Source organism: Bos indicus x Bos taurus, chromosome 25 (assembly GCF_003369695.1).
Source record: "Bos indicus x Bos taurus breed Angus x Brahman F1 hybrid chromosome 25, Bos_hybrid_MaternalHap_v2.0, whole genome shotgun sequence".
In the NCBI taxonomy this organism is placed as follows: domain Eukaryota; kingdom Metazoa; phylum Chordata; class Mammalia; order Artiodactyla; family Bovidae; genus Bos; species Bos indicus x Bos taurus.
Window position 1 is genome coordinate 6,760,109 of NC_040100.1, and position 27,897 is coordinate 6,788,005.

Genomic DNA, 27,897 nt, shown 5'->3' on the forward strand with positions numbered 1-27,897 from the left:
GGATGGAAAGAGGGAGAAATCTGTATGGGGGATGGGGACAGAGGAGCGCTGGAGAGACTCTCAGCAGGGAGATGGCCACGTGTGGGACCCGGGCGCCGGCCTGGGGGTGGGGGCGTGCTGGTGGAGATGCAGGCTGCCGGCAGCCCGCCGACTCGGGGCTCTGGAGGAAAGCGCTCCCTGCTCGCAGGAGGGGGCCCGACTCGGGGAGGGACGGCAGTTTAGGGCCTAGGGGGCCACGTGACCCTCCCCCAGGAATGCGATGATGTCACCGGGGGCGTGGCCATCCCCAAAATTAGGGAGGAAGGGGAAAAAAAAAAACCAGAAAAAGTTTCTTTCCTGGAGTCCCAAGCAAGGTGTGGGACAGAAGAAGGGATCCAAGTCAGAGCCCTGGGGCTCCGTGGGGCCCGACCCGCTGTCTGAAGTCCCCCTTTCCAGACCATGTCCGGGCCCACCTGGCTCCCCCCGAAGCAGCCGGAGCCCGCTAGAGCCCCTCAGGGGAGAGCGCTCCCCCGAGGGGCCTCAGGGCCTCCCCTGGCCCACGGAGCAGGTAAGGCAGCCCCAGTGAGGCCCAGAGGCCCCCGGGGCCACCAGCGCTCTCAGCTCTGCCTTGCGCCGTCCGCGCCCCACTGAGCAGGCCCCTGCCGCCCCTTCCCCTCCCAGCCCCATTCTCGGACCCCAGGTGCAGGGCCAGGGGTGGGGGGGGGATGAAGAGGGACTCAAGACGTGAGTCCCTCTTCAAGGGTGAAGAGTGGCCTCCATGGGCGTCGTCACCTTGACCTTCCTCATCCCCACCTTGGCTCTCTCTTCCCTCACCCCAGCGCTCCAGCCCCACCCCCGGGTCAATTTTTGCCCCCTCCCATCTGAGCAGTGTTACCAGACCCCTGGGGAACCGGAGGACCGGGGGCTGGCCTGGGTGGGGTGCCACGGAGCACCCCAGCACTCACAGGTGAGCACAGGCACTGGGGGATGGGGTGATTTGGGCCAGGGGGGAGACCGTGGGATTTGCATTTCTCCCTGCTTTTTGCTCCCTCCCCAGGGCCTCCCCCCAGACAGGGGGGGCTTGCGCCCGGGAAGTCTGGATGCTGAGATAGACTCCCTGACCAGCATGCTGGCTGAGTTGGACGGGGGTCGAGGTCACGCCCCGCGGCGGCCTGACCGGCAGGTGACTCCCCTGTCCTGCCCCTGCCCCTGCCCCTTCCGATCCTTGACCCCGCCCCCCCCAAGCCTGGTCCCTACTCTGAATCCCCCCATTCCCAACCCGCCCCTCCCCCCTGCACCCGGCCACAAGCCCCACGTGAGGGATGCTTACTCTGGGCCCTTGTCAAAGCTGGTTCTTGCCTGGGTGCCCCAAGGGGTGGGGGGGTTCCTATAGATGGGTGTCCTGGAAATGGGCCCAGCTCACTCCCACTCTGCGTTTCTCCCCAGGCTTACGAGCCCCCTGAGCCCCCAGCCTACCGCTCAGGGTCAGGCCCCTTGAGGCCGAATGGAGGGGCGCTTCCTCCCCCGCCGCTCCCAGGGTCCCCCTATGGGGCCCCGACTCCGGCCTCCTATGCTACGGCCAGCACCCCCGCCGGCCCTGCCTTCCCTGTGCAAGTGAAAGTGGCACGACCCGTGAGAGGCTGCGGCCCTCCCAGGCGGGGGGCCTCTCAGGCCTCCGGGCCCTCCCCGGGCCCCCACTTTCCTCTCCCAGGCCGAGGTGAAGTCTGGGGGGCTGGCTACAGGAGCCACCGCGAGCCAGGGCCGGGGGTTAAGGAGGAGGCCCCGGGGGTCTCCGGCCCTGCAGGCGCAAGAGGAGGCGGGTATGGGCCCCAGGTAAGCCCTGGGCCCTGGGATTTCGGGTCCATCAAAGACAACTGGATGCTGACTGGGTGGGGTGCAGGGGAGGGGGTGTTAATATTGGAGGTCTGGGATGTTGGGGCTCTGGATCCCCTGTGGATGTGGGGCAGGTCAGGACTAAAAAACGGAGGGGCCTAGATCTACACTCTGGCTGCCAGAGGGGCTCCCCCGGCCCCTGGGCTTGGACTTGTTCTGTGATAAGCTTTCTGGGTAGAATGGTCTGGTCACCCTCAGGACTCTCAGTGACAGCACTGGGAGCTAGAGGTAGGGCCAAACCCCTGAGTCTCACCTCCCAGGTCCCCCTGAGCCAGCCTCCCGAGGAGGAGCTTGAGAGGTTGACCAAGAAGCTGGTGCACGACATGAACCACCCGCCCAGCGGGGAGTACTTCGGTGAGCTGACCCCCGACCTCAGGGAGGTGGGACTGCAGAGTCAGATGGACAGCGGATCCGGCTTCCCGGCCTTTGAGGGGGTTGACCCTGTCCCTCCCCGTCCCCAGGCCGCTGTGGTGGCTGCGGAGAAGACGTGGTCGGGGATGGGGCCGGGGTTGTGGCCCTGGATCGCGTCTTCCACGTGGGCTGCTTTGTGTGTTCTACGTGCCGGGCCCAGCTTCGGGGCCAGCATTTCTACGCCGTGGAGAGGAGGGCGTATTGTGAGAGCTGCTATGTGGTGAGTGGTTGGGGGCCGGGAGGGCTTCCATCCAACTACAATAAATGAGTTGGAAACTAGAGGAATAGGGCTTGAAGCAGGGGAACTGACACTGATAAACGAGAAGAAGGGATGAATGAAGGAAGGAGCTCCACACTGGCTGCTGGAGAAGGACGATATTCCCTCATACGTGTGAAGCATTTATTTATTTTTGGCTGCGCTGGGACTTCGTTGCTGCCAGCCAGCTTTCTCTAGCTGCGGTGCGCGGGCTTTTCATTGCGGTGGCTTCTCTTGTTGCAGACTACGGGCTCTAGAGTGTAGGCTCAGTAGTTGTGGTGCATGGGGTTAGTTGTTCTGAGGCGAATGGGATCTTCCCAGACCAGGGATGGAATTCATGTCCCCTGCCTTGCAGGGCAGATTCTTAACCACTGGACTGCCAGTGAAGTCCCAGGCATTTATTTTAGATTTACAGGAATGTGCTAAATCCCCACAATATCCCAGTGAAGCAGCTACTACTGCTGAAGGAAAATGAAGCTCAGAGAGGTTAAATAACTTGTCCAGGAAGCTGCAGTGCTGGGGTCAGTACTCAGATCTGTTCAAGGTCACCTTTCACTGAATCCCATGCAGGTGGATAGAGAAATAAGATGGATGGGCTGGATGGATGCCTGTAAGGGCTCCTGTGGGTCTCCCCAGCCCCCGACCTTCCTACCCTCTTTCCTGCCAGGCCACCCTGGAGAAGTGCTCCACGTGCTCCCAGCCCATCCTGGACCGGATTCTGCGGGCTATGGGGAAGGCCTACCACCCGGGCTGCTTCACCTGTGTGGTGTGCCACCGCGGCCTCGACGGCATTCCTTTCACTGTGGATGCCACGAGCCAGATCCACTGCATTGAGGACTTCCACAGGTCAGCCGGGTCCCCAGCTTCTGTCTCAGGATGTCTGGGCTGGCCTTTCCCATCTTCCTCATGACTCCTTCCCATTGGAGTACCAGCCTCTCCTGTTTGGCAACCCTGGCTGTGCCTCTTTCTCTCTTTCCCTAAGATCCCAAACTCTTACCTCCCTTTGGTCTCTCCCATCCCCTGCCTTGTCCCGCCTTCTTTGGGATCCACTGTTAGTCCCCTCCAACCCTGGGGCTTGACAGCCTCCTGGGTTCCCTTCCACCCCCAGGAAGTTTGCCCCAAGATGCTCAGTATGTGGTGGGGCCATCATGCCCGAACCAGGTCAGGAGGAGACCGTGCGAATCGTAGCTCTGGATCGCAGTTTTCACATTGGCTGTTACAAGTGTGAGGTAGGGGGGCCTGGGCAACGGTGGGGGGAGGGGAAGGGTTATTGGGGTCCGGGGCACTGGGTGTGGTAAAGCATGATGGAGAAGGATCTCAGGGGTCCGGGCCTGATGGAAAGCTGTTGCTTCTTTCTAAACAGGAGTGTGGGCTGCTGCTCTCCTCTGAGGGTGAGTGTCAGGGCTGCTACCCACTGGATGGGCACATCTTGTGCAAGACCTGCAGTGCCTGGCGGATCCAGGAGCTCTCAGCCACTGTCACCACCGACTGCTGAGTCTCCCCAGGAGCACCTGCTGTGCCCTCCCTTCCCATCCACCACCCTCCCCGACAACTACCTTTATAACTTTGTCACCAAATGCTGTTTCCTTGTCCTTCAGTCACGAAATAACAACCCCGCCAGAGTTTACAAAACACTTTAAAGTCTGTTGTCTCATCTGATACTCTCACATCAACCCAGCACAAGCAGGTTGTGGTGACTGGCCTGCATTTTCACCTGAGAAGTGACTTCCTCAGGTTGCATGGCTCCCAAATGGCAGAACCAAGATCGGAAGGGTCTTCCTAGTCCTGGGTCAGTTTTTTGCAACTCCATTGTACACTCTTTTAAAAGTAGTTGCTGTAGAGATACTCCCCCCTCCCAACCCCGCCACAAGCCCTGGGAACAAGGCTGCAGTATGTGCAAGAAAGGCAGCATTTCCTTAAGTCTTCACACTCAACTCACTGAACAAGGACTTTTTTGTTATCCCTGGGGTGGTGGTGCATTTAATCTGGGGCAGCCCAGATCCTGCTTGGCCGTCAGGCTCACAACCTACAACTGATCTCATCAAGGTGCTGGTTGGGGTCTGCCACTTTTACTTAAAGATCGGGTGCCTTTGTGGAAGAAGAGCAGGAACAATGGGTTTTGCAGGTAGCGCGTACTGACAACCAATAACCACTGGTTCTCTGGTGGGATCACAAAATGGTGGGAAATGCTTTAAAATGGTTGCTGAATCCGCGAAAACGGAAGAGTCCCTAAATCTCTGCCCTGCGCAAGGAGAGGGGAGAACCATTCCTGATGAAGTCGGGGGGGCTCCGCGAGTAAACATAGGGGTAAGCGGCTGAATGCCAACTGGTTTAGACTTCGGACACATCCGGGGAAGCGCGACCCTCGACCTCGGCGGGAGGAAGCGCTCCCTCACGGCCGGGGCGGGGGGGAGGGGGCGTCTACCGCCCTCCCCATGCTTGGTCCCGCCCGGCTCCCGTAGTTCCTCTTGCTCGCACAGTTCTCGTCCCGCAGAACGCGCGAGACTTCTGGGTGCCCGCCCCTTCCCATCAGCCCCCGGTGCTCCCCGCCTTTCCCTCTCCGAGTTAGTTCTCCACCAGCCCCTGGTGGATGCAGTTTGTGGTTCCGGGCGCTGGTCTGCGGGTGACGCAGGCGCAGCTCGAGCTGCGCGCGCCGACCGTCCATCCTCGGCTGTCCCGGTTTCTTCGCGTCTATTCGGCCCCGTCGCCAAGAGCGCCCAGTCTCCCTCTTACCCTCCTCGTCGTCCCCGTCGCGCGCCCGAGGCAAGGGGCGGGCCCAGATCTCCCAAAGAACCTGCTGGCTGGACCGCGAGACAAACGGCCGCGACCGCTTCCAGGTGGGGGGAGGGGCCTGGAGCGGCAAGAGCCGGGCTGGGGCGGGAAGCAGGGAGAGGGGCTTGCGAGTGGGCGAGGAGGCCCCTGGGAGCGACTGGAGAGTCGGAGGCCTCCAGCTGCGGGGGCCGAGGCCTTATGATGGCGGGGTCGGCGGAGGGCTGGCCTTTTTGGAGGGAGGCGGGCATGCTGCTGCAAAGGGCGGGTGGGGTGGGGTCCTCTGCTCCTGCCGTCATTGTTGAACGCCCAGATTATCCCTCTCCGGATTCCAGGCCCCCTCAGCCAGAGCCATGGGTGACAGCGATGACGAGTATGATCGAAGGCGCAGGGACAAGTTTAGACGAGAGCGCAGCGACTACGACCGTTCCCGGGAGAGAGATGAAAGACGTCGAGGGGATGATTGGAATGACCGGTAGGACACAATTTTTTCTTAATTTCGGCTCCCTGTTTTATTGTCGGGCATTCAAGTTTCATTGCAGTTTTCTTAAAGCTTTATTTATTAGGTCGAGCCATATGAAATCACTCGTTTTTGACTGTTTCATGTGGTTTGACTTCATTGCTCTATGGCTTAATTTTTGAAATGTTCAGAAGATCAGAGCAACAGAGGTAAGAGTTTGAGTAGGAAAAAGCAGTGTTTGTGTGTGCATTCTATTGTTTGTAAATTATACCCCCAGAAAGTTGACTCAGAAAAAGTAATAATACAGAATTGGCTTGATTGGAGAGGTTATCAGACTAGTTCTCTATCAGGATATAATTAAATTTCTTGTAATAGTGTAGCCTAGAATCAGAAAGAGTTCTTTGAACAGTGATCAGTTCAGTTCAGTTGCTCAGTAGGGTCGGACCCATTGTGACCCCATGGACTGCAGCATACCAGGCTTCCCTGTCCATCACCAACTCCTGGAGATTGCTAAAACTCATGTCCATTGAGTTGGTGATGCCATCGGTGATCCATGGATGGGATTACTTGATTAGGTTTGATGTAGCTAGTGATTTGGAGAAGGCAATGGCATCCCACTCCAGTACTCTTGCCTGGAAAATCCCATGGATGGAGGAGCCTGGTAGGCTGCAGTCCATGAGGTCGCTAAGAGTCGGACACGACTGAGCGACTTCCCTTTCACTTTTCACTTTCATGCTTTGGAGAAGGAAATGGCAACCCACTCCGGTGTTCTTGCCTGGAGAATCCGAGGGACGGGGGAGCCTGGTGGGCTGCAGTCTCTGGGGTCGCACAGACTCGGACACGACTGAAGTGACTTAGCAGTAGTGATTAGCTTTCTGGCATGTTCTGGAGTAGATTAGAGTTGAGGTTTTTTCTGTTAAATAGTTGATATTTAAAGGAATTGAGGAAGATTTTTATCTAAGGAACATCATAAGTATCTGGTCAGTGAGTTGATATCACAGACTTGATTTGGAAACAGGTTATCAGAAAAAAAGTTTGAGATGGCTTATTGAGTAGCATTTATTCATCTAGTGTCATCTTGAAAAAGAAGTTTAGTAAGTTGTTCAGTGTTTCCCTCAACGTATCTCTTCACTGTGGAGACTGTCTGCGGCACCTTGTTTTCTTTAGTATTTTTCTAAGAAAGTCAGGAGACGCTTTTCCAGTAAGCAGCCTGGGGTGACTTCTAAAAACGGTGCACTATTCACTTGATCCAGAAAACACCACAAAATCATGCAGATCAAGAGGTTCAAATCTTTGTGTTTACTTTAAGAACACTCATGAAACTGCCCAGGCAATTAAGGGTGTGCATATCTGAAAAGCCACCAAGTATCTGAAGGCTGTCACTTTAAAGAAGCTGTGTGTGCCATTCCGTCGTAACGGTGGAGTTGGGAGGTGTGCACAGGCCAAGCAGTGAGGCTGGACACAGGGTTGGTGGCCCAAAAAGAGTGCTGACGTTTTACTGCACGTGCTCAAAAATGCAGAGAGTCATGCTGGACTTACAGGCTTAGATGTAGATTCTCTGGTCATTGAGCACATCCAGGTGAACAAAGGCCCAGGGTGCCGTGCAGGACTTACAGAGCTCATGGTCGGGTCAACCTGTACATGAGCTCTCCTTGCCACACTGAGGTGATCCTTACTGAAAAAGAATGGCTTGTTCCTAAACCAGAAGAGGAGGCTGCCCAGAAGTAAAAGATTTCCCAGAAGAACCTGAAGAAAAAACTTTGGCCTGGGAATAAATGCTGCAAAAAATTAAAGCAAATAAAGGTGTAAAAATAATAAAAGAGGACAACCAAATGCATTCTTCTGAATTCTGAAGATGGCCAAGGGATAGTTATTGTCTTTAAGGAGTTGACAGTCAGGGGCTTGGAGTGTGGGGCAAAATGGCCTTGGGTGTATGCTGTAAATGAATATATTTATCTATGAGAGGTCATGATGAAGATGTGAAATGTTGAGGGAACAGATCTGAGGGAGAGGAGAAGTGGTGAAGGTATTGTAGGGGAGGGTGACAGGAAGGGGACACTTAGGAAAGTTTGGAAAGATTAGTGGGAATTCCTCAGACACAGATGGGCTGTACAGCTTGGACTTGGGGACATAATGTTGTTCACAGAAAAGAACATAGGTTCTAGTTTTTTTAGAGTAGTGGTTCTCATAATCCCTCAGAGGTCTGTGAGCCTACAACTGTTTTTTATCTTTTAAAATTTTTGTTCTTTTTTAAAAATTCTTTTTCATTATGCTTTATTACAGAGTACTAGTTTCCTGTGCTATACAGTAAAACTTGTCACTTACCAATTCTATATATAATAGCTTGCACTTGCTAACGCCAAACTCCCGCTCCATTCCTCTCCCCCCTTGGCAGCCACAAGTCTGTCCTGTATGTCTGTGAGTGTTTCTGTTTCATAGATATGTTCATTTGTGTTATGTTTTAGATTCCACGTGTAAGTAACATCATACAGTATTTGTCTTTCTCTTTGAGTCACTTCGCCTCGTGTGGTGATCTCTAGGTCCATCCGTGTTGCTACATGGCGTTGCTTCATTCCTTTTTATGGCTAAGTAGCATTCCTTTCTGAACACCATACACTGTGTTAGTTTATCCATCCCTCTGTAGGCCGTCATTTAGATTGTTTCCATATCTTGGCTGCTGTAAATAGTGCTGCTGTGAACATAGGGTTGCATTTATCTTTCTGACTTACGTACGGTTTTGTCTGAGTGATGCCCAGGAGTAGGCCTTCTCTGGTGGCTCAGACGGTAAAGAATCTGCTTGTGATGTGGGAGATCTGGGTTGGGAAGATCCCATGGAGGAGGGCATGGCAACCCAGTCCAGTATTCTTGCCTGGAGAATCCCCATGGACAGAGGAGCCTGGCGGGCTGCAGTCTGTGGGTTCGAAAAGAGTTGAACATGACGGGGTGACTAAGCAGGATTGCTAGATCATATGGCAAGTGTAATATCAGTCTTTTGAGGAACCTCCATCCTGTTTTCCGTAGTGGCTGCAGACAGCTTACATTCCTGCCAGCAGTGTAGGGGGGAGGTCCCCCTTTCTCTACACCCTCTCCAAGCATTTGTTGTTAGCTCGCAACTTTTTATAGTGATACTAAGGTAGTATTGTTGCTTTCACTGTATTGACACTGTGCCCTAGCAATGGTGAGTAAAACTGCTTTGATTCGCGCTGGTGCCCTAGCCCAAATCACAGCAGTGGCACCGGTGCTCGATAAAAGCTTCATGTACTGTCATTGATGAAGCGATAACAATTGTATTTTATTTTTTTGTTTTTTTTATCAATAACAATTTTAAACTTTATTAATTCTTAACTTCTTAATATAGTTTTTAATACATGTGATGAATAGGAAGTATGCGTAAAGCACTTCTGCATATTGTATCACCTGGGCTTCCCAGGTGGCGCAGTGGTAAAGAGTCACCTGCAAGGACGGGGCTCGATCCCTGGGTTGGGGATCGAACCCATGGGATTGGAAAGTCCATGGGGTTGAAAAGAATCGGACACGACTGAGCGACTAAGCCTGCACGCCTGTGGTATAGTGGTTATCTTGAGGAGGAGCTTTTGTGGGATTGAGTTGTGAGCTGAGTTAACAGCCCTGATCACTCCTCTCCTGTGAGATGCGTTTTTTTTTTTTACCAGAATGGACGGCTGTCAAACAGTGCTTATTCATATTTGGGTTTTGGGTAGACATTTAAGAGAACTTGCTACTCTTGTTGTTCAGTCACTATGTCGTGTCCGACTCTGTGACCCCATGGACTGCAGCACGCCAGGCTCCTCTGTCCCCCACTATCTCCCGGAGTGTGCTCAAATTCATATCCATTGAGTTGGTGCTGCTGTCTAACCACTTGTTACTTTAGGGAAAATTGTCAGTTTTGTTGCCAGTAAGAAAGTGGAACTTTGCAGTGAAAACTAAAGTTTGGAAAACTTTTATCTACAATGTCAGTTTGTCAGCTCCCCATTGCTTTAAAGGCTTTTATGGTGAGATAGGTAATGAGATGTGTCAAGGTCCATTAAAAGAGCAAAGAAGAACAATGAACTTTAATGTAGCGGAGTACAAAATGTTCATTGATTTGGTTTCAGATTCCACATTGCAGCTAGCCTTTAAGATAACTATCTCTTGCCAAATTTTGGGGAGTGTCAAAAACAGTGAATAGGGAATTCCCTGGCAGTCCAGTGGTTGGGGACTCTGGGCTGTCACTGCTGAGAGCCCAGGTTGGATTTCTGGTTGGGGAACTAAGATCTCGAAAGCTGCATGGCACAGCCAAACCAAACAGAATATCCCCAATAATCTGAAAAGGTTATTAAAGTACTCCCTTTTTCAAGTACATATCACTGTGTACTTCACATTTTCCAACCAAACAACGTATCTTAACAGGTTGAATGGAGACGTATATACTGTGAGAATCCAGTTGTCTCCTTTAAAATTAAGCCAGACCTTGAAAAAATTTGTAAATGAAAAAACGCAGTGCGACTTTTTTCACAGAATTTTTTATTGGAAAATAGCCATTTCGTGTACAAATATATAATTCGTATTACTGTGTGATTTCAAAGTTAATAGTCTTTTTCTGTGTTGATTTTGAGTACAGTTAAATGTTGATAAATATAACTCATACAAGCAAAAGCTCTTTAATTTTTAAGAGTGTAAGGAGGTCGTCCCAAGACTGAAAAGTTTGAGAACTACTGGGTTATAGCAGAGGATTTTCCTTTGTTAAGATGCAGATGGGGTTCACTGGTGATTGGTAGAGAATCTGGAATGGTCGCCAGGAACCAAAGTTTTGAATTTAAGCAAGGGCATGACATGTTCACATTTTGTTTGAGAAAGAGCCCTGTGACCTTGGAGAGGAGGAAGGGGAGAGACCAGAGGTAGGGAATACGAACCAAGGCTGCACTTAAAAGGAGAAGTGGCCGGGACCAGGGCACATAGACCTGGCTGAGTTTATGGGAATGGCAGGGGAAAGAACAGCCTTCGTTGCGTTTGAGGCAGAGAGTTAATAAGCTGATAACAAGTTAGCAGTGAGAGTGACCCTTGGTAACTGGATGCGGGGCAGTCTGTTGGTGCAGCCGAAAGTGGGAAGCTGTGGGTCGGGGGCGGCAAGTTTGGGCCCATAGCGATGGAAATAACAGGCTTGATTCTGGTCATGTTGAATTGGAGGTGGCAATAATAGAAGGGGTTGGTAACATTGCTCTGGAGTTCAGAAAAAAGGCCAGGCTGGAGGAAGAGTTGACGAGCCATCAGCTTGTGGGTAGTGGCTGAAGTGGTGGAAGTAGACAAGTCTTTCCGCTTAGAGGGTTCTTTTGGAATACAGTTTGCAGCTTTTAGTCTGGATGTACTCAGATCCAGTACTTCAGCTACCTGATGCAAAGAGCCAACTCATTGGAAAAAACCTTGATGCTGGGAAAGATTCAAGGCCAAAGTAGAAGGGGCAGCAGAGGGTGAGAAGGTTAGAGAGCATCACCGACTCAGTGGACATGAATTTGAGCAAACTAAGAGATAGTGAAGGACAGAGGGGCCTGGCGTGCTGCAGTCCACGAGGTTGCAGAGTTGGACACGACTTAGCGACTGAACAACAACTCAGATAGGATAGAAAGAGCCCGTCCAGGAGTGTGGTCTTGGGATACCCAGCTGTGTTGTCGTATTTACCGCCGCTTGTTCTTACCTCCAGAGAGTGGGACCGGGGCCGGGAGCGCCGCAGTCGGGGCGAATATCGTGACTATGACCGGAATCGGCGGGAGCGCTTCTCGCCTCCACGGCACGAGCTCAGCCCCCCGCAGAAGCGCATGCGGCGAGACTGGTGAGATGGCGACAGCCTCTGTCCTCTCTCCGGGCCTCGGCTCTCCCCCCTCACTTCTGCTGAGAACTTTCTCGGTCGTTTCCTTTGCTCAGACTTCCCCTCAAGTCATCTCTTTTGGTCCCTTTAAGCCCTTGTGGGAGAGACCGCAGTCCACGTGCACCCCCCTTCGGTCCCGTCCTCTGTCCTCTGGAGAGCTGCTTGCCTTCTCCGCCTGACTTTTGTGTCCCCCACCCTCAGGGATGAGCACAGCTCTGACCCATACCACAGTGGCTATGAGATGCCCTATGCTGGGGGGGGTGGGGGCCCAGCTTATGGCCCCCCTCAGCCCTGGGGCCACCCAGACGTCCACATCGTGCAGCACCCTGTTCTGCCTATCCAGGCCAGGTGAGACCTGCGCTTCAGGGGGGGCCCGGGAGAAGGGGGTCCACATTTGGGGATGGATTGGGGTGGCTGAAGCCAGGAGAATTGGGTTGGGCACACAAGAGCACCAGTGGGCGGTGGCAGCTGTTGGTACCTCGGGGTGATGGTCTTGGTGGGCAAAGGGAGAGGGCAGCTGGCTGCCTTGGCCCCCCCCCATTCTCCCACCCTCTTCCCCCACATTGAAGACTTCCTGACCAGCGTGTCCCCCCGCCCCCACAGGCTGGGCAGCATAGCAGAGATCGACCTGGGCGTGCCGCCCCCTGTGATGAAGACCTTCAAGGAGTTCCTCCTGTCCCTGGATGATGCTGTGGACGAGACCGAGGCGGTCAAGCGCTACAACGACTACAAGCTGGACTTCCGGAGGCAGCAGATGCAGGACTTCTTCCTGGCTCACAAGGATGAGGAGTGGTGAGTGCCCCTCCTCGCCTACCGTCTTGTCCCTGGCATGTTTCCCCTGGCCCTGCCAGTGGGGCCTGCAGCCCGGTGCTCTCCCCATCTCCCCCAGTCCAGCACTTCTGGGGGCGGGGGAGGGGAGTGTGCCAGCCCTGGCCGATGGGTCTCCTCACCTCCACGTCCGCCACGGCCCCCCACCCCTCCCCCACCCCAATCTCCCTTCCCGCCGTCCTCGGTGAGTGAGCCACCTCCAGGCAGCTGGCCAGAGCCACCTGTTCCTCTGGGGCGGCAGACACACCGCCTCCCCCTTGCGTTTGGGGTCACCGCCATCCCTGATCGCTGGGACCCTGTGTGGCGGTGGTGTCCTCCCAAAAGCAACGAGTGAAACCAGACAAGAAAAGCAAAGCTCTCAGGATCGTTTGACAGAAAAAGAATTTTGATTTTTTTCCTTTTGTGGATGTTTTAATTTTAATCAACCATCTTTTCCCCCCTTCCTGCTCCTCCTCCTCCTCATCCTCTTTCTGCTCCTCCTCCTTGAAAAGAGCCAGAACTGGGAACTACACCCGCTCATCGACGGAGCTCGGAGCAAACCCACCTCCACCCCCACCATACCCAGCCCATACATGAGCCCCCTGGGCTGACCGCGCTGCCCGGGCCAGGCAGACAGGCAGGGCACCGTTGTGCACAATGCAGCGGTTTAGCTGAATGTGATTGCTCAGGCAGCTAGTCAGTCAGGGCCCCCACCGCGGAGTCCCGCGGGGGTGGGGCACCCGGGCCGGGCGCCCCAGCCAGGAGCCAGCCGGTGGCCCACCAGCCAGCATGGGCCCTGGGCGCGGCTAGTTAAATCTTGAGCTCTGTTTGACCAAGCGGCCAAGGTAAAGATCCTGGAGGTGACGCCTGCGGCTTTCCCTTCCTCTTCTGCTCAGCTGTGGTTCTGTTCTGTCCCTGTCTCCTCTTTCTTCTTAACCCATGTCTTTGTCTTACTCACTCATAGACCTGTCATTCTTTCTCTGTCCCCGTTCTTGCTCCTGTCTGACACTTCTTTCCACTGGGGTTTTGTTTTTTTCCTAGTTTTCGTTTAGTCTTTAGTTTTCCTCCTTGTTTTTGTTCTGGGACTTTCTCACACTTTGCCCTTTCTTCTTTGCATATCCTAATTTCTTTTGTCCTCCCCGCCCTCTCCTGCCCAGGGTCCTATTTTAAGTGTTTTCTTTTTCATGCTCTAACCTAACCCTCCATCCCTGTCCTCTCTTGACCCCTGTGGGCAGTACCTGAGGTTATAAGGGCACTTCAGTTTCTCCCTTTGGTCTTTCCCTGTCCCTTCACCAGCTGCTTATCTTCCCTAGCGGGGAGAAAGGTGTCCTGCCTTTTGTGGCTTTTCCTTTCTGGTGATTTCAGGTTTCCCTGTCTTCCACCAAGGGATGGAGGGAGCTGGTGGGAGCAGTCCTTTTAATGATTCTAGTTTGGGGTTGGCAAGGAGAGGGAGGTTCTTTGGGACCTACTATTTCTTTAGTGGTACTTTGGGAAGCTGTGGGAAACTACACTCCTTAAAATTGGTGTTTCCCAGACATTTTGGGCAGTCATTCTGCCCCCAGCCCTGACTCCCCCTGTAGTCATACTCTTTCCAAATCTAGAGCTCTTAGTTCTTGGCTCTCCCCCAGATCTTCTCAGAGCCTAACCTCTGGTTCCTTTCGGGGGGTTTGGGTGGTTCAGGTGCACCCCCTCCCCTGATCCACTGTTATGACCGTCTGTGGGTGTGAGAGGATGGGGGCTGTGCCCTGACTTTCCCGGGCCCCTCCCCATGTCCTGGCTCTGGCCTCCAGTGACTGTTTGGCTCTTCCCTCCCCACCTCCTTCTCAGGTTTCGGTCTAAGTACCACCCAGATGAGGTGGGGAAGCGTCGGCAGGAGGCCCGAGGGGCCCTGCAAAACCGACTAAGGGTGTTCCTGTCCCTCATGGAGAGTGGCTGGTTTGATAATCTTCTGCTGGACATAGACAAAGCTGACGCCATTGTCAAGATGCTGGATGCAGGTGTGTGGATTGGGAGGGGTGGACTTGTCTGGTGACCAGGGTCTTGGCTGAAGATGAAAATTGATAGAAAGCCAGAGGCAGAAGGCCAGGACCCTTGGAATGTGACCTCTGCTCCCTGTGTTGGTAGCTGTGATTAAGATGGAAGGAGGTACAGAGAATGATCTGCGGATCCTGGAGCAGGAGGAGGAGGAGGAGCAGGCAGGAAAGCCTGGGGAGCCCAACAAGAAAGAGGAAAGCCGGGTCGGACCAGGCCTGGGCGATGGAGAGCGCAAGGCCAACGAAAAGGATGACAAGAAAGAAGATGGCAAACAGGTCTCAGTGCTGGGGCTTCTGGTGCTGTCTGTGAGGCCTGGAGGGCGGGAAATGGAGCCACTTTAGGGTGTTGGGTATTGGGTGGGCGAGAGGCAAACTTGTGGACTGAGCTGCTGGAGAGTTGGCAGGGCTCTCTGAAAAAGGCTGAAGGAGAGAATGATGTTCCTGGTGATTTGTCTCTACCTATAGGCTGAAAATGAGAGTTCCAGTGATGACAAAATTAAGAAATCTGAAGGTGATGGGGACAAAGAAGAGAAGAAGGAAGACTCTGAGAAAGAAGCCAAAAAGGTAGGTTCTCGCTTGGATAAGGCCGCAGTCGGGGCTGGGTCCTGGTTCCTGACTCCCCCCTTGCTGTGGGTCTCACAGAGCAGCAAGAAGCGGAACAGGAAGCACAGTGGCGATGACAGCTTTGACGAAGGCAGTGTGTCCGAGTCGGAGTCAGAGTCTGAGAGTGGCCAGGCCGAGGAGGAGAAGGAGGAGGCTGGTAGGTCTTATTTTCAGTCTCTTGCTACTGATGGTGCTGGGGAGGGTGAGGGGGCTGGTGTGGAGGCGAGAGGTGGGTGAAATTGATAAGGAGGGGACCTTTTGGGAGAGACTGGTTGGGGGAGGCGTAACAACTTCTTTTGGAGAAGGAAATGGCAACCCACTCCAGTATCCTTGCCTGGAGAATCTGATGGACAGAGGAGCCTGGTAGGCTGCAGTCCACGGGGTCGCAGAGTCGGACACGACTGAGCGACTTTACTCACTAACAACTTCTCTATTCTCCCTTCACCCAACAACAAATTTTTGCTGACTCCCACTGCTCCCTGCATAGATGAAACACTCAAGGAAAAGGAGAAGCCCAAGGAAGAAGAGAGGGAGAAGCCTAAGGATGCCCCTGGGCTGGAATGCAAACCCCGACCCCTGCATAAGACGTGCTCTCTCTTCATGCGCAACATCGCGCCCAACATCTCCCGGGCTGAGATCATTTCTGTGAGTGTGGGCAGGGGTGACACCTAGGCTTTGGGGGGGGATGAGAACCTGGCGCTGCTTCTGATGCACACACACCCCTGTTTCTCTAACAGGGAAGCCCCTTCCCCCTGGGCCCACGGCCTCCAGAGAGGCCAGCCCTGACTGCAGCATTTGCTTTCAGCTGCTGCTGTTCTTAAGCCCTTGTATTGTTTTTTCCTAGTCCAAGGATAGATGAAAAGGCAGTTCCCCAGGGTTCTAAGGACATAGGGATTGGAGGAAGAAGTAAATTGTTGAATCACTAGGTAGGGTTTCTGTTTCTGCTTTTACAGCTTTGTAAACGATATCCAGGCTTTATGCGTGTGGCGTTATCGGAGCCCCAGCCGGAGAGGAGGTGAGGAAGGTGGGAGGTGTGACCCTGGACACCTTGGGGAAAAGCTTTAGGGAAGATGAGTGGCCAGCATCACCTCCATCCCAGGATTATGTGGGCATTTTCTTGTTCAGGTTTTTCCGCCGTGGTTGGGTGACCTTTGACCGCAGCGTGAACATTAAGGAGATCTGTTGGAACCTGCAGAATATCCGAGTGAGTGCTGGGAGTGGGGCTGTTGAGGAAGAGAAAGTAGGGCCTTGCATGCTCCGCACAGTCTTGTTCCTTTGTTCATTGACGGCTCCATCCATCCAGTCTTTATTTCATCCATTTTGCCTGCTCACGTGGACTGCATGCAGTTGTCTCTGGGTGTGGCCCTAAGACTGTTGGAGTGAGCAAGACATCCTGGTCCCTGTACACAGGGGCTCGGTCTGATCACTAGTGTGCTCGTGGGGCCAGTCTTCTAGTGGCTCTTCTCGGGCAAGTGTTGCTAAGCTTTCGGTCCCCTCCAGCTCCGGGAGTGTGAGCTGAGCCCTGGTGTAAACAGAGACCTCACTCGTCGTGTCCGCAACATCAACGGCATCACCCAGCACAAGCAGATCGTGCGCAACGACATCAAGCTGGCAGCCAAGCTGGTCCACACACTGGACGACAGGACCCAGCTCTGGGCCCCGGAGCCCGGGACTCCTGCCCTGCCAGCGGTCAGTGACTCCTCGGGGAGCTTTTTACCACCTCGTCAGCTATGGGCACCTCTGGCCTTACCTGATCTGTAGCATTGACCCCTTTTACCCACCCACGTCTTTGCCCTTCTCCTGGGCAGCACCTTCAGCTCCAATGAAACAGATTGATGTTAGTGATTATTTATGGGCTAAGGCAGAACAGACGTGTAAATGTAATATTTATTATAAATATAGTATTCTATAAAATATTATATTGAAATATAACAACGGAGAGGTAACAGGCCAGCTGAGTCCTGAGCTCCTTTCTGCCCCACTTGGCCTTTTCAAATGCAAAGGTTCCTAGGCTGCCCTGAAGAGTTTTGTCTGCCTCTCTCACCTCACCTCTCACCCTTCCAGAGTCTGCCCTCACAGAACCCGATCTTGAAGAATATCACTGACTACCTGATTGAGGAGGTGAGCGCTGAGGAGGAGGAGCTGCTGGGGAGCAGTGGGGGGGCCCCTCCTGAGGAGCCTCCGAAGGAAGGGAACCCTGCAGAGATCAACGTGGAGCGGGATGAGAAGCTGATCAAGGTGCCAGTGGGAGCGGAGCGTGGGGCGTGGGAGAGCCTGGCTCAGGCGGTAAAGGGGGAAGAGTGATGAACTCACCGCTTCTCATGTTTCTTAGGTTTTGGACAAGCTCCTTCTCTATTTGCGCATCGTGCACTCCCTGGATTATTATAACACGTGCGAGTACCCCAACGAGGATGAAATGCCCAACCGTTGTGGCATCATCCACGTTCGGGGGCCCATGCCACCCAACCGCATCAGTCATGGGGAAGGTGAGTTCCCCGCTCCCCATCCTGGTTTCTCTTGCTCTCCGCTGCCTCTGGCCTTGGTTCTGCCCTGGTAGTAGTGCTCTGCCACCCTCTCCTCCAATCCCCTCCTCCTGGCTCCTTTCTCCAACCTGCTCCTGTCTGTACCCCAACCATAGTCCTAGAGTGGCAGAAGACATTTGAGGAGAAACTGACTCCGCTGCTGAGTGTTCGAGAATCTCTCTCAGAGGAAGAGGCCCAGAAGATGGGTCGCAAAGACCCTGAACAGGAAGTGGAAAAGTTTGTGACCTCCAACACCCAGGAACTGGGCAAGGATAAGTGGCTATGCCCTCTCAGTGGCAAGAAATTCAAGGTCTGTGATGACAATTATGTTGTTAGAACAATGGGAAGAGAGGGTTGAGCCAGGAAGCCTCTTCAAGCCTGGGGAGGAAGTGTTCACTGGGATTGGAGAGGGGAGGACTGTCCTTGAAGATTGGGTCTGGGCAGCAAGGGAGCCCACACTGTTCAGTCTGTCCTAATCCCCTCTTCTCTTCGCCCAGGGCCCCGAGTTTGTACGTAAACATATCTTCAATAAGCATGCAGAAAAGATTGAGGAAGTGAAGAAGGAGGTAGCCTTTTTTAACAACTTTCTCACTGATGCCAAGCGCCCTGCTCTGCCTGAGATCAAGCCAGCTCAGCCACCAGGCCCTGCCCAGAGTAAGATACGATCCATGAGGGTCTGCCCCATTCTCTGTCCCTTGACTGTTCAAAGACTCCTGGTTCTAACTGGTGAGACCTAAGTTTCTACCCCAGTCTCAGGCCATATTACTAAAAGCGCATTCATTGTCTTCCTCCCCCGCGCCCTCCCCCGCAGTAATTCATGTTCCTGTCCTTGTTGTACTCCCCCCAGGTCTGACCCCGGGACTTCCCTACCCACACCAGACTCCCCAGGGCCTGATGCCCTATGGTCAGCCCAGGCCCCCCATCTTGGGCTATGGAGGTAAGTGTAAGAGGGAGTTGAAGGACTTGAACTAGGGCTGGGAGAAAGAAAACTTAGGGTATAGTTGAGGTCACAGCGTTTCAACTCTGTACTGATCTTTTTCCTAGCTGGTGCTGTTCGCCCTGCAGTCCCCACAGGAGGACCCCCATACCCCCATGCTCCCTATGGTGCTGGCCGAGGGAACTATGATGCTTTCCGAGGCCAGGGAGGTTACCCTGGGAAACCTCGAAACAGGTGAGAATGGGATAAGATGGTTACGTTTTCTTGGTCCTCTGCAAACTTCCTTTCAGAGACCCTCAACTCTAACCCTGTCTTAACTCTTTCTGACCGCACAGGATGGTCCGTGGAGACCCACGGGCCATTGTGGAATACCGTGACCTGGATGCTCCAGATGATGTGGACTTCTTTTGACTCACCTACTTTTCCTCACTCCTGGTATCATCTGTACTTGTGACTGCCTTGTCTTATCCAGCTCTGAGAAGTTTTTGTACGTTCAGCCCTACTGCCAGTAAAAGCACTTGCGTGGTGACTCTTGGCTTAGTATATATGAAGTGTTCATTGCTCAGTCGTGTCTGATTCTTTGTGACCCCATGGACTGTAGCCCACCAGGCTCTTCTGTCCATGGATTTCTCCAGGCAAGAATACTGGAGTGGCTTGCCATGCTCTTCTCCAGGGGACCTTCCTGACCTAGGGATCAGACCTGGGTTCTTGCATTGCAGGCAGAATATATGTATGTGTATGTGTGTGTGTGTGTGTGTGTGTGTGTGTATATATATATATATATATATATAGTACAACATAGACCTCCCCAAATTCTCCCCCAAAATTGCTGGGGCCATGGTTAGCTGGGTCTTGCCACTTTATTGACAACAAAGGTCTCAGGCTTTGCTGGGACTTCCTGGGGGTCTGACATTAGGCAGCCTCTGCCTTTGAGATGAGGGTGGATGAATGTACAGGGCTAGAGGCTGCTCAGTGCTGGGAACTTAGCCTCAGTCCAGGGCACGGTTCTGCTCTTCGGAGTTACAGCTGGTCATACACAGGTTGTAGAAGGAGTGGGGGTCAAAGGCTGTGCTTACCTCTTGCCAGCCCACCCAACCAGCAGCCTGTAGTTCACTGGGGTTCTTCGGAGCACCCCAGCAGTGAGGGTCCAACACCAGGACGTAAGCTTCGGTGCCTGGGCCCAGGCATACTCCCAGCAAGGCCTTGGACTGGGCATCTGCATCTCCGCCAACCATTACAGGCCCCCCACCCCCCGCGAAGTGGGAGTACAGCCTCTCCAGTTCCCCGTGAAGCCCTGCTCCACGGGGAACGTGACACAGCCGCCCTTGGGGCCCCCCGAAGTGGTCCAGGCAGAGGCTGGCTTCTACACAGCCGATCCAGCTCTGAGAGCCCCGGAACCCGGGGGGCTTGTCGCCCATGTCCTCCAGGGCCGCCTGCACTGCACCCAGTTCGGGTACACCCACGGGCAGGCCCTCTGGCCATGAGAACAGCGTCTGCAGAGTGCGGTAGCCACATCCCCAGCCGCGGTCGTCCACTCCGTCGCAGCCGTAGTGGTAGTAGAGGTAGTGGCCCGAGAGGAGGGCCAGGCGGGTGGGGCCGCGGCCGGGCAGGGCCAGGCCCAGATGGACGTCCTTTAGTAGCTCCAGGACGGTGGGCGGGAGCGGCGGTTGTTGGGCCAGGCAGGTGCGTCCTCCAGGCAGCGAGGCGCGAACTCCAGGTTCCAGCGCTCCTTCTCCGCCCCGAGTCTAGGGCTGACCGCAGGCAGCACCGGCGCAAGGGCCCTGGGATCGCTCGTCCGGCCCCTGGTAGCAGCGCATGGCGCGATCGCGGCGGTGAACACCAAGCAGGTCCTCGGGTCTCCCACAATGCACCGCCGCGCCCGCGCCGCCGGCCTCACTGCGCAGGCGTGAGCTCCTACTCGCCGGCGGGCCCTACCGGCTGCGGCTGGGAAGACGGTACGCTGCGCCCAGCTTCCTCTCCCCGCTCCGACTTTAGCACCCACCCCTTTATTCACTCCGCCCAGTGGTTGGAGCGTTCTGCCCGGACCCCGACTCCCCAGTCGCGCACACTCCCGTGGCTGTTAACAGTTTATTGGCAGCCCAGAGGGCGAAGGCACCGCGGGGGAGGGGGCTCGGCCCGAGGCATGCAGAGGGCCGGGAGCCCCAGGGGAAAGTCGGGGGTGGGTGGGCAGGGTCTAGGGATCCTCCGTGTAATATCCCAGCCCATAAATAAATAGTATATACAGCTGAGGGGCCAGGCACAGCGGGCAGGGCAGGGGATGTGGGGGTCCCGCCTGGGTCACAGGTCTGAGCAGCGATCCTGCTTGCTGTAATGGTCAAACTGGTTCTTCCAGTGCACCATGTAGGAGCTCCAGCGATGGAACTCGGCCTTCCACTGGCGCTCCGCCTCGTCCAGCGTGTCTGCGGCCAGAGTGCCCGGCAAGTGGGTGGGGGGAGGACATGGGGAAGAAGGGGAACGGACATGCGGGAGTTGGAGATGGGGTAGCGTGAGTTCAGAGAGGACACGGAGAATGCAGGCGACCACGTGGGGTGGTGGAAAGAGGATCAGGAGAATATGCGAAAGACAAGACCAGAGGGCGGGCGAGGGTAGAGGCGGAGCCAGAGAAGGATGGCGGTAAGGAGGAGGGAGGGGAAGAAGATGACCGGAAGACAGGAGGACCGAAGGGATCAGAGGAGGAGGTCCGTGGGTTGGTGGGGAAAAGAGAAGAGACAGAAATGGTTGGCGTTTATAGCTCCACTAGGGGGTGCTATCTAGCCCCAGGGCCTCCCTCACCCCCCAACACCGAGCTCAGGCTCCAGAGAATAATTTTATATAAAAAAAGAAAATTGGCTTTTTCATTTCCATTTAAACAATGAAGGTGTGTGGGTCCCTGAGATGGGTCGTAGGTGTACCGCCTCCCGCCCTTCCCTGTCTAGTTTCAGTTTCTCGGTTTGAGGAGGGAGGGGGGGCGCTGGGTCGGAGATCCCTGAATGAGGCCCTTCCCCACGATCCGACCACTCTTTAGAGGAGGGGGTGGGCGGCCCTGAGGCCGGAGGGGGGAGAGGCCGTGGTCACAGCCGCAGGAGCCGGGAGAGGAGGAGAAAGAGGAGGAGAAGGAGGGGCAGGGGGAGGCCGGGCCTGGGCCTCGGCGCCGCCTCCCCGTGGGCGGGGCCTGAGCAGGTGCAGGGGGCCTCCGAGGCTGGGGGGAGAAGAGAGGGGTTACACCCGGCCGGCTCCCAATCCCCTCACTCTCTTTCTCCAAGCCCCTTTACGCCCCCCGCTCCCCCGTTCCGCCCAACCCCTGCCCGCAGGCCCCGGCGTACCGGTGGCGCTGAGTAGTTTGGGCAGGAAGCGATTCCAGAAAGCGCAGGCCTGGGCTCGCAGCCCTCGCCGCACCTCTAGAGGCCGCAGATTCAGGCTCACGTACTGCTGCGCTCCCGCCGTATACGGTGGCCACTGTGGGGCTTTGGGGTCCCGGGGGTCATTGGGGTCTCTGCGGAAGGAAAGGGGAGGCTCAGCCCTTGGGGTCTGAGGAATGGAGATGGGGAGTAAGAGGGGGCAGCCTGCTTCCTGACCCCTGCCCTGCCCTCTTAGGCTCCCGGGAGAGCCCATCCCCTTCCTCCCACCACCTCATTAATCCTTTCTCTTTTCCAATATGCTCTGTCCTCTGGGGTCTTTCCCTTCCTCCTGCCCTCCCTCTTTCTGTTCCTATTCTTGTTCTTTGGTGTGGTGTTTTTTTTTTTTTTTTTTTTTGCCACACTCTGCATGCAGTAGTTCCACACCCTCTGCTGTGGAAGCCGAAAGTCTTAACCACTGGCCCATCAGGGAACTCCCCGTTGTTCCTCTTCTTTACCCTCAATTATTTGTTCCATCTTTGTTTCTCCCGTTTAAAAAATTGCTATGATTTACTGGGCCCTTTCTCTATAACCAGGCCCAGTCATAGCTCTAAAAACATTACTTCTGCTGACACCCAGGTGATGGGGATATTTATGGTCCCCTTCTTCAGACGGCTAATAAAAGTCATCACTGGTCCAGCTGATGCAGTTCTACAGTCCATGCTCCTATCTGCTATGGTGACTCCTTTATCCCTGTGCCCTGTCTTTGTATCATCAGGACCTTGCCTTCCTCCTTCCCTTCTCTCGGGGTCTCCTTTATCATTCTTTCTCTCCCTCTTTGTCTCCTTTCCTTTGTGAACTCTTTGGCCTTTTGTTTCTGTGCCTGCTTATCTCCCCCTCTCTCTGTCTGTTTATCCCTGGCTCCTGGAGGCCCTCCTTCCCTCAGCACCGCTGACCCTGTGCGGGCGAAGTTGGCCCAGTATCTCATCAGTCGCTGGGCAAAGGTTCTCTCCTCGATGGTGTAGTTGAGCGAGGGTTCCAGGGGGAGCCCGAAGATGAACTCGATCTCGTAGCCGTGGGGCACCCCCATCCAGAGGGGCCAGGAGAGCGTGGATGCACGGTGTTCAAAGATGTAGGCATAGACACGAGCGCCCTGAGCAGCCAGTCGCCCAGCCAGCTGGGCCACGGGGCACACGACGTTGTGGTCACCCACCACATCACTCAAGGCCTCCCTCAGGCGTGCTGGGTCCTCAGGGTGCAGCCAGTCTGTGTAATGCAGGACCACAGCCTCGGCAGCCAGGTCACTTGCCTGGGGGACCCCGACCCGCACCCCGGCCAGGAACTGGGCCCGGCTGATGAGAGACTCGTTGTCTTTGCTGAAGCCTGGGGCCCCATAAACCAGAAAATAGGAGCCCTCATCCTTCACCACACCCACCAGCACCTGGGGGGACAGGATGGAGGGATGGGGCAGAGCAGGGGAAGCACACACAGACAGGCAGACAGAAACACATGGACAAAGAGCCAGAGAGATGAAGAGTTACAGACCCGGAACCAGGAAGGAAGAGTTTGAGATTGGGGAAGGGAAAGAGAGAAAGAGAAAATATACCCACATTTCCTTTCCTCTCTGTCCCTCTGACCACCCTGGGATGGAGCCCTCAGGGAAGAGGAGGGGGCCATGGGTCCCAGAAGCCCGGGCCTTTGGGAGTGGGTCTGGAGGCACCCTCATGCCTGGGTCCCCAAGGGGAGGGGCGGGTGGGAGAACAGGCCTAGACGAACCAGCTCCACCCACTCTAGCCACTAGTCACCTGCAGGCCATGGAAGTCTCCAGCATTGATGAGGGCCTCGGGTGTGTCACTGAGGAAGTCTCCGTCCACCACAGGCACGAAGGAGAAGCGGAAGACGCTTTCCTGAGGCAGCACGCGCCACTCATGGTCCACCAGGTCCTGAGCTGGCCGTGCCCGCAGGCAGGCCACCAGCTCTGTGTCATTGCCACCAGCCCCACCCGGGGGACAGCCCACAAGGCGGGCCAGCAGTGTGGCCCTCCGGCGGGCCTCTCCTACGCCCACCGTGGCCCAGGGCCCATTGGGTGCCCCGCTCTGCAGCACGGCCCTGTGGAACAGGCCCCGGCTGGGTGGGGACAGCAGGTGCATGCCCACAGAAGCGGCACCTGCACTTTCCCCAAACAGAGTCACTGATGTTGGGTCCCCCCCGAAGGCTGCCACATTCTCCTGCACCCACTGCAGTGCCAGCCTCTGATCCAGTAGCCCCACATTGCCTGGGGCCTCCCGGCTCCCCGGCAGAGCCAAGAAGCCAAAGGCGCCCACCCGGTAGTTCATGGACACCAGCACAGTCCCCTCAGCCTGGGTCAGGAAACGGCCATCGTACACATCCAGGGAGGAGGCCCCGCTGTAGAAGCCACCCCCATAGATCCAGACGAGGACAGGGGTGGGGGACGAAGGCCGGGGGTACGGTGTCCACACGTTGAGGTAGAGGCAGTCCTCACTCAGCTCACGGTTGGGGTTCCACATCTCAGTGCCCTCAAAGCCGGGGTACAAGGTGTCCACATACTGGTAGCAGACGCTTTGGAAGGCCGTGGCATTCAGCACCCCTGGCCAGGGCCGCTTGGGCTCTGGTGGCAGAAAGCGACGGGGGCCCACAGGTGGCTCTGCGAAGGGGATGCCCAGAAAAGCAGAGACAGGGCCCCTGGGGGCCATTAGGCGGAGACCCCGCAGTCGGCCCCCACGCACCATCACCAGCAGCTCTGGGTCCTCTGGGCCCTCGGCCTCTGCCCCTCCTCCCAGAAGGAAGAGGAGGAGAAGGAGCGGGGGAGTCAGGGAGGGCGTGTGCAGGGGACACCACGGGGGCCTCATGGCTGCCAGGGCAGGCAGGCGTCTGCTGGGAGAAAGAAAGGCAGAGGCTGAAGGCTCAAGGCTGCCAGGAGGGAGGAGATGATTAGGTAACACTCTTGCCCAGGGGTTATCACTGAGCTGCAGAGGAGGTGGGGCAGTTTGGCAGAGAGGAGGAGAGAGTGGAGGGAGGGAGGAAGACAGGCAGAGACAAGGACATAGAAGAAGCTAGAGGGGACAGAGATCAGGCACACGCGTGCGTGCACACACACACACACACACACACACATAGACAAATGCAGGGAACAGAGACAGACCTGCCCAGCAACACCCTCCCCTGCGAGGCAGAACCCACTGCCCTCACCTCCTTCCCCCAGTGGAGTGCCTTGGGCCCAGTGGAGGCACCACAACTAGAGGCCGCAGGCCACCGACAGGGGCGGGGCCCTCACTGCCCGGAGGCGCCCGATGGGGGAACTTGAGGTGGCGTGAAGGCGCAGCCTCTCCTGCAGTTGGCCAGGGCCGGGCCCTGGAGGGGTATGGGTTGGGCATTCACAGTGTGGGAGTCACAGGCCCCAGGTACCCCAAATCCTGCATCCTCCATATCCTGCTCCACCCAGCCCCGCCTCATCCACTGTCTGACACAGCGCACTGGTACCGGCGGGTGCCCGTCTACTGCGCACCCCTCTCGCCTAGCTTCAGACAACAGGCTCGCCGGCCCTGGCCCCCCAGGACTCAAGTCCTCCATCCTCCCGATGCTGCGGTGCACGCTGCCGCCGGCGGGGGGCAGTAGAGACCGAGAAAAGGACGGCGCTCCCCGCCCCGAGTCCAGGAGCCGGGAACTTGGGGCGGGGGTCTGGGGGCTCGCGGGCATTGGCGAGGGGTCTGAAGGGCGAGCCGGGACGCCTGTATTCTCGAAGCTCCGGAGATCCCCGGCTGCAGGGGCAGGGGCGCTATTTTGGGGCAGCAGCTGCTGCGGTTCCGGCATCTCCAGCCAAGGGATCAAAATTCCCCGGGTCGGAACTCCCCCCCTCTCCCGCCGGTCACCCCTCACCCAGTCCTCGCCGTCCTGAGCTGGGTGGTGGTGATGGAGATTAACTAGGAAACCCGAGTGGGGCTAATTATAACTCGGGGCTTCCGCTAAGCCTCCCCTATCCCCAAAATAGAGACGGAGTCCCCGCGGGAGGGGGACGCCTGCGTCTGGGAGGGGGCTTCGGCTGGCGCTGCTCAGGGGCACTGGGGTCGCGGGATCCCCGAGGACCCAGCCGCGCTCCAGGAACCTGCGCAGCTCAGATTCCGCCCCCAAGCTGGGGGCATCTTCCGGGGGGCTCCGGACTTGGGAGAGAGCAGGGGCAGCGGCGGTCGGGGGTCCCCAGAGGAATCCGGGAGCAGAAGCCGCGGCGGGCCCTGCGGGCTGCCGTCTCCCGCGCGGGCAACCGTAAGTATGCGGCGGCGGCGAGAGAAGAGTTAAGGATGAGTGTGGGGCGGCGGGGGGCGTCGCTGGGCAGGCCCTGGGGCGCGGGGGGCGTCCCGTTTTGGGGGCCTGGGTCCCTCGGGTAGCTCACCGTACCCGGGCCGCGGGATGGACCGCTGCCCGGAGTGGTGGTGGTGGGGGTCCCGGGTGGGGCGGGAGACTCACCTGAGGCGGCCGGGCCGGGCCGGGCCGGGCCACGCCGGGAGCTGGAGGCGGCCGATGTTCCCCGGCGCAGGCTGAGCCGACTCTGACAGCCGCCGCCTCCGGCCCCCCGCACACACCCCCTCCGGGCCGCTCGGCGCCCCCGCCCGCCCCCGCCCCTTGTCTCCGCCCCCGCCCCTCCCCGCCTTCCTCGGCTGCCACCTCCCCTCCCTCTCCCTCCCTCCGAGCCCAGACCCAGAGACCCCGGGGCCCAGACGGACTCCAGTGACAGACGCCGACAGACGGACAGACACGCGCTGACAGACACGACCGCAAGAGCCTCAGCGGCGGAGCAGACACCCACAGGGACAGGCAGAGGGACAGAAGAAGCCCGCGGAGACAGACACGTGTGGACGGCCTCCTGCAGTGACAGCCGGAGACAAACGCAGTGACCGACACTCACGGACGGACGGACGGACACACTTGGACAAGTCGGGGCTGGGGGCCGAATAAATGAGCATCCCTGGCCACGACAGCGCAGGGGTGGCGGGAGGACCAGCATGCGAAAACTTGGCTGACGACCCTCTAAGGGGGCCGGGTAACACTAGTGCAGGAAAGGTGACACCTGTGGGAATGAGGCTGTGAACAGATCAGAACGCGATAGGAAGTGGACCCCTGAAGAGGGAGGAGACCCCTCGCGGGAGGGAGAGGTGACCCCGGGACGCCCGACAAGGAAGGCCAATGTGGTGGCAACGCGAAGAGGCTGCGGGGCGAGGCAGCATTCCGCCGCCGCCGCCGCCGCAGTGGAAACTTCCGGAACCCCCGCGGGTGGGTTCGCGCCGGTTCCCTGACGGGTGACCTCGGACTTTCGTCACGAGGGTCCGCTCGGGGCATGACATCACCAGGCCAGGCTCTCATTGGTCGCCGCGGCCGGCAGGTGGGAGCGGCCTGGCCCGGGCGCCCCTAGCCGGGTCGGAGGGGCTTGAGCCGCACAGACCACCCGCCCCCCTCCCCCCCAGCCAGGTCCCGCCCTATAGGGAGTCACCCAAGGGGACTGTGCGGCCACGGCGGCGTCCCCGCGCCCGAGGTGAGGTGGAAAAAGTGGGCAGCGGTGTGCTCACGCGAGCGCGCCGCACGTAAGCCCCTTCCTCTCCTGGGGCCGCCGGCTCGGGAGCCCGCTCACTGCGTGGGAGAACGGCCGACGCGGGCGAGCTTCGGGGTGAGCGTGCGCGTGCACGCGCGCGCGGCGGTGCGAGGCCATGTGGGGTGGGCACGCGCGCACGCTCACTTGGCTGCCGAGCTCTCCTCAGCGCCCTAAGTCGCCGTCAGACGTCGCTAGGGCCCGGGGAGGCGGGGGGTGGGGGGGGGGGGTGGGTGGGGGAGGGTCTCGGGGTCTCGCGAGGACCGCGGGAATCCAGAGCCGTGCCCCGCCCGGGGCCGCTCGTTCACGGCTCTCCAAGCTGGGCGGCCCCCAATCTGCCCGCCCATCACGCGGGAACAAACACCGGCCCTTGCTAGAGCGGGACCCGGTGCTGGGTCCACGTTCCGCTTGCGGGCGGCGGCCGCCAGGTGGC

General features: G+C 56.9%; 4 protein-coding genes across 14 annotated transcripts; 2 read left to right on the forward strand and 2 right to left on the reverse strand.

Annotated features, from left to right (window-relative positions):
- Nucleotides 1-140: 140 nt before the first annotated feature.
- TRIP6 (thyroid hormone receptor interactor 6) lies at nt 141-4,173 on the forward strand. The gene is made up of 9 exons (XM_027527933.1): nt 141-547; nt 819-946; nt 1,037-1,162; nt 1,426-1,812; nt 2,133-2,226; nt 2,334-2,503; nt 3,207-3,385; nt 3,648-3,768; nt 3,903-4,173. Exons 1-9 carry the CDS (start codon nt 439-441, stop codon nt 4,032-4,034), a joined length of 1,446 nt encoding a protein of 481 aa, XP_027383734.1. The 5' UTR covers nt 141-438; the 3' UTR covers nt 4,035-4,173.
- A 909-nt stretch (nt 4,174-5,082) lies between these two features.
- On the forward strand, nt 5,083-19,073 carry SRRT (serrate, RNA effector molecule). 2 transcript variants are annotated; one of them, XM_027527932.1, is made up of 20 exons: nt 5,083-5,376; nt 5,644-5,783; nt 11,464-11,592; nt 11,830-11,976; nt 12,232-12,420; nt 14,263-14,432; nt 14,560-14,744; nt 14,934-15,032; nt 15,111-15,228; nt 15,559-15,716; nt 16,025-16,086; nt 16,197-16,275; nt 16,572-16,760; nt 17,136-17,309; nt 17,404-17,557; nt 17,710-17,903; nt 18,091-18,247; nt 18,441-18,530; nt 18,638-18,764; nt 18,866-19,073. In XM_027527932.1, the coding sequence occupies exons 2-20, from the start codon at nt 5,662-5,664 to the stop codon at nt 18,939-18,941; spliced, it is 2,619 nt and encodes an 872-aa protein (XP_027383733.1). In that variant the 5' UTR covers nt 5,083-5,376; nt 5,644-5,661; the 3' UTR covers nt 18,942-19,073. The 2 variants fall into 2 exon arrangements, with proteins under 2 accessions (XP_027383733.1, XP_027383732.1); XM_027527931.1 differs by having other exon boundaries at nt 5,084-5,376; nt 18,429-18,530.
- A 298-nt stretch (nt 19,074-19,371) lies between these two features.
- On the reverse strand, nt 19,372-20,503 carry UFSP1 (UFM1 specific peptidase 1 (inactive)). Its single transcript, XM_027527945.1, has one exon. It carries the CDS (start codon nt 19,946-19,948, stop codon nt 19,520-19,522), a length of 429 nt encoding a protein of 142 aa, XP_027383746.1. The 5' UTR covers nt 19,949-20,503; the 3' UTR covers nt 19,372-19,519.
- Nucleotides 20,504-20,604: 101 nt separating this feature from the next.
- ACHE (acetylcholinesterase (Cartwright blood group)) lies at nt 20,605-26,453 on the reverse strand. 10 transcript variants are annotated; one of them, XM_027527943.1, is made up of 6 exons: nt 26,348-26,452; nt 25,076-25,237; nt 23,671-24,757; nt 22,822-23,306; nt 21,854-22,023; nt 20,605-20,950 (listed from the first exon to the last, which is right to left on the reverse strand). In XM_027527943.1, exons 3-6 carry the CDS (start codon nt 24,733-24,735, stop codon nt 20,829-20,831), a joined length of 1,842 nt encoding a protein of 613 aa, XP_027383744.1. In that variant the 5' UTR covers nt 24,736-24,757; nt 25,076-25,237; nt 26,348-26,452; the 3' UTR covers nt 20,605-20,828. The 10 variants fall into 10 exon arrangements, with proteins under 10 accessions (XP_027383744.1, XP_027383745.1, XP_027383737.1 ...); XM_027527938.1 differs by lacking the exon at nt 20,605-20,950 and adding an exon at nt 21,185-21,729; XM_027527940.1 differs by lacking the exon at nt 20,605-20,950 and adding an exon at nt 21,185-21,729 and having other exon boundaries at nt 23,671-24,760.
- Nucleotides 26,454-27,897: the final 1,444 nt, after the last annotated feature.